At 41.4% G+C, this 5,000-nt stretch overlaps 1 protein-coding gene across 1 annotated transcript in view; it reads left to right on the forward strand.

The window, feature by feature from the left end:
- Positions 1–5,000, forward strand: part of LOC125043107 — a 16,211-nt gene that overhangs the window by 2,047 nt on the left and 9,164 nt on the right. Inside the window, exon 2 of the mRNA XM_047639057.1 lies at positions 1,884–1,984. Within this exon, the coding sequence (XP_047495013.1) occupies positions 1,884–1,984 (101 nt within the window). The remainder of the gene's footprint in view (positions 1–1,883; positions 1,985–5,000) is intronic.

Raw genomic sequence — 5,000 nt, forward strand, 5'->3', positions numbered from 1 at the left:
ACTGAGAAAAATGAACTCTTCGCAGATGACTGCAATCTGCTCAGTGGATGAACAGATCATTTCAGATCATGTTGGGGTTCGTGAACGTTGGGCTAAGAGTTTTGAGCAGCAGTACCAGGTAGCCCTCTGACAGTTAACATGGATGCAAGTGGTAATAATACTTGTGCTGGACCCACCCATCAGCGGGGAACCTCCTACCCTAACTGAGGTTAGGATGGCAATTTCTAAGCTGAAGTGTGGGAAAGCTGCAGGCATATTTGATATCCCTGCTGAACTGCTAATGGCACAGGGCTTGCATGCAGTTTTGACTGCCATCTGGCAGTCTGGTTTCATTCCCCCTGACCTGTTCCCCTCTGGAATGGGAAAGGGGATCGGTGGGAATGTAGCAACTACCGTGACATTAGACTGCTCAGTATACCAGGCAAGGTTTTAGCCCACATTCCTATGAAACGGTTTTACGACCAACTTTTGAGGCACCAGAAACCAGAGCAGTCTGGATTCACTTCTGGCAAGCCCACAATAGACTGTATCCTAGCACTTCAAATAATTGTGGAACAGTCGTGGGTTGCTAGCAGCCTACATCAACCTCAAGAAGGCATTTGACAAGGTGCATCGAGAATCGCTACCATGAATTATTGGCCTAATAGCAAGCCTATATACTGGTACTGCAAGTGCTGTAAAGTGTCGTGGGGGCCTGTCGAACTTCTTCCCTGTTAATTCAGGAGTGTCCTTGCACCTGCATGGAATGGATAATGAGCAGAGTTACTATCCAAAATCAGTGTGGAGCAACACTGGGCAATATCAAGGTCTCAGACCTTGACTTGATACTGCCAGTTTTGCGCTATGGAAGTGAAACCTTAGTCTTGTCTTGTTGCCCTTTGTAACAAGCCTCTTCACTAAATCATGTTGGCAAGACCATGTGTCCAACCGACAGCTACACTATGAGACCGACATGGGACCAGTTTCTTGCATAATCCAGGACTGCCAACTCATTTATATATGGGCACATAGCTCGTTTCCCTGTGGACGACCCTGCCCATCAGTTTGTCTCTCTGCGAAATAATCCTGGGTGGAGGAGGCCCATTGGACGACCTAGGAGGTCGACCTCGGAGGCAGCTCGACCAGACCTATCGTGAGGTGTTAGAGATAGGCCGAGGACCTGCCTGAAGACTCGCCATGAAGGACCCTCGTGGCTGGAAAGGAAGGGTAGATTTGGCCATGCGCCCCCGTCGTTAGTTCCTTGATGATGTCTGTAGGTATTTAGGCATAAGGATATGTATATATTTATATTATGTAATTATTTAGGTATTGTGTGTTTGTTTATATATATATATGCGTGTGTGTGTGTTTGTGTGTGTGTGTGTGTGTGTGTGTGTGTGTGTGTGTGTGTGTGTGTGTGTGTGTGTGTGTGTGTGTGTGTGTGTGTGTACACACAAATATATATGTATACATATATACATATATGCATATGTATATATACATATATATATATATATATATATATATATATATATATATATGCATATGTATATATGCATATATATATGCATATGTATATATACATATATATATATATATATATATATATATATATATATATATATACATATGCATATGTATATATACATATATATATATATATATATATATATATATATGCATATGTATATATACATATATATGTATATATGCATATGTATATATACATATATATGTATATATGCATATGTATATATACATATATATAAGTATGTATGTATGTATGTAGATCTATCTATCTCTGTATATACTGATATTGCTAACAGTGATGATAATGTTTCGCCACCGAAATGAAAACGGGTTTCCCTTTTCATATTACTCTTGATTTTCATTTTGTTCCACAGCCGGCCTTGACCTGACTTCCGTGAGGTTCCAGGTGGACGGAAAGGCAAGCACAGAAAGCATGTTAGACGCCGGCATTGGGTTTCTGCCTAATCTCACTCAGGTATGGTCGCTTGAAAAGTTTATATGGGAAAGACGTGGGCCTCTAAGAATAAGGCCGGGCGGAATGCATACAACTAGAACCCAAATATCTGTGTGGGTAGTACACTACACTGCCTCACCTCACTGCCCTTCTGTAGATCAGGCGTGTGCTGGATATGATTTTTGTGTTTCTGGTAAATAAATGCCGTATTATATTCATGAGGTGTGAAGAGTGGCCTCTCACTATATTTCTCATTCTCAATTTTATAATTCTCTCTCTCTCTCACTATATATATATACATATATATATATATGTGTGTGTGTGTGTGTGTGTGTGTGTGTGTTCATACACATATATATATATATATATATATATATATATATATATATATATATATATATATATATGTATGTATGTATATACACATTTGTATATATTTACACAAACACACACGCACACGCAAACGCACACAAATACACGCATACACACATGCAAATACACATACACTCCATATGTGTGTATATATGAATATATATATATATATATATATATATATATATATATATATGTATGTATTTGTGTATATATATATATATATATATATATATGTATTTGTGTGTATATATATATATATATATATATATATATGTGTGTGTGTGTGTATTTGTGTGTATATATATATCTATATATATGTATGTGTGTGTATATATATATGTATGTGTGTTATATATATGTATTTGTATATATATATGTTTGTGTGTGTATATATATATATGTATTTGTATATATATATGTATGTGTGTGTATATATATATATTTGTATATATATATATATATATATATATATATATATATATATATATATATGTATGTGTGTGTATATATATATATACATATATATATATACATATACATATATATATATATATATATATATATATATATATATATGTGAGTGTGTATATATATATATATATATATATATATATATATATATATATGTGAGTGTGTATATATATATATATATATATATATATATGTGAGTGTGTATATACATATATATATATATATATATATATATATATATGTGAGTATATATATATATATATATATATATGTGAGTGCATATATATATATATATATATATATATATATATATATATATATATGAGTGGGTGCTTCATGCTCGGGGTGATGTGAAGCAAGGTGTGGTTAGTATTAAGTGCTTGCATGCCTTCTCGCTTACAGCTGCCACCGCTGGCTAGCCTGGTGCGAAAAGGGAGCAGCTATGCATAAGACTCCCCTGCCAGCAGTGCCTCCTCATGGCCAATAATGGAAACTAGATACCTTGCGGTCCTAGGCTGAACTGTGGAGGCTCTTGGAGCAGCAGGAGGCCCCAAAGGTACAAAGCCATGGCCCACTGGCATGTAAATACGCCCTGGCTTCGAACTAATTCCTGCCCCCGTTCCCGGGGAGGCAGGCCTTGCCAGCCGGCCCCCCCGAGATAACCACTGGCAACGAAACATGTAGTTGTTGGTGCTGGGGGGAGGGCTAAAGTACCTCCCACCCAGCAAGAATGGCGGGCTGTGGGTCCCTCTAGGTTGGCGACCGCTGGGAGTCTGGTGGGGAGGGAAGGGTTACCCACCATCCCATCTGGGTCCCAGCGGCTGACAACCTAGCGTAATGCTTGTGGGGGAAAGCCCCAGGGAGCCCTGCAGGCGGATTATGGGACCTGCAGCCAGCCAACCTCTTCTATATGGGACGGCGTCGGTAGGGGTGGCAGAGGTGGTGCCCACCCAGAGTGACTGCCCGAGGTTAGACCTCAGGCGGACTGTCAGGGTTACCACTACTATCGAGGAAATTGAAGCAGCTGAGAGTTGAGGTGGCTGATCTCTCGGAGCTGAGAAGACCTGGCAGTGGCATGATTAGTGTGGGTGGCTACACCTACTACTGGTCGGGCCGCAGCGATGGCCACCATCTCCAGAGAGTAGCCATAGCCATCTCCAGCAGACTTCAACCCTCGGTAGTTGAGGTCACTCCAGTCGATGAGCGTATTATGGTATTGAGACTGAAGCTTTCATTTGGCTTCATGTCTCTTATTGCTGTATACACTCCTACGGATGTATATAAACTTGAGGTGAAAGAGATGTTTTACGCCAAACTTGCATCTTTGGCAGACAGATGTCCTCGGCGAGATATTCGTATTGTTCTGGTCGACTTCAATGCGGTATCTGGCTGTGATCGAGCTGGCTACGAGATGTCTGTCGGTCCTCATGGCTCAGGAGCTGATGCTGGCAGCGAGAACAGCCTCCTATTCCGTGACTTTGCTAGGTCCCAGAAATTGAGGATTTCTGGCTCCTGGTATCAGCGCTCTGACCCGCACCGTTGGACTTGGTACAGCAGTACAGGTAGTGTGTCCAAGGAGATCGACCACATCCTTGTTAGCACTCAGTGGAGGATCATCCAGAACTGCAGGGTGTATCGAAGTGCCAAGTTCTGTGGACCTGATCATGCATAAGTTGTGGCTACTCTCTGGGTCAACTTTAGAACCCCCCGTCGCCCAAATGAACACCCTAGGGTGTTCATTTGGACTGATTGAGGGAGGACGAGTGTGCCCGGGGGTTTGCCGAGGCTATCTCTGGACGTCTCACAGCACTCGAAAGGCCTGACAGATCCTGTTCTTATGTGGGATACCTTCAAGCGTGAAACACTTGATGCAGCTCAGAAATCCATTGGTGAACGCCGAAGAGCAAGACAGAATTCCATCTCGCAGGAGACACTGGAAGCCACATGTGCTTGTCGTGCTGCTCGATTGTCAGGGGATCGCAACTTGCACCGTTCTCTGGTGCACAGGACTAGGTTATTGTTGAGAAGGGATAAGGAACAGTTTATCAGTAATCTTGCAGAGGAGGTCGAAAGCCATTTCTTAGTAAATGACCTTCGTCCTGCCTACCAAGCCCTGAGAAAGCTGTACTCCAAGCCCTCCTCACAGACGACTGCAGTCCGCTCAGCAAGTGGCCAGATAATCTCAGAACCT

Source organism: Penaeus chinensis, chromosome 33, assembly GCF_019202785.1.
Source record: "Penaeus chinensis breed Huanghai No. 1 chromosome 33, ASM1920278v2, whole genome shotgun sequence".
In the NCBI taxonomy this organism is placed as follows: domain Eukaryota; kingdom Metazoa; phylum Arthropoda; class Malacostraca; order Decapoda; family Penaeidae; genus Penaeus; species Penaeus chinensis.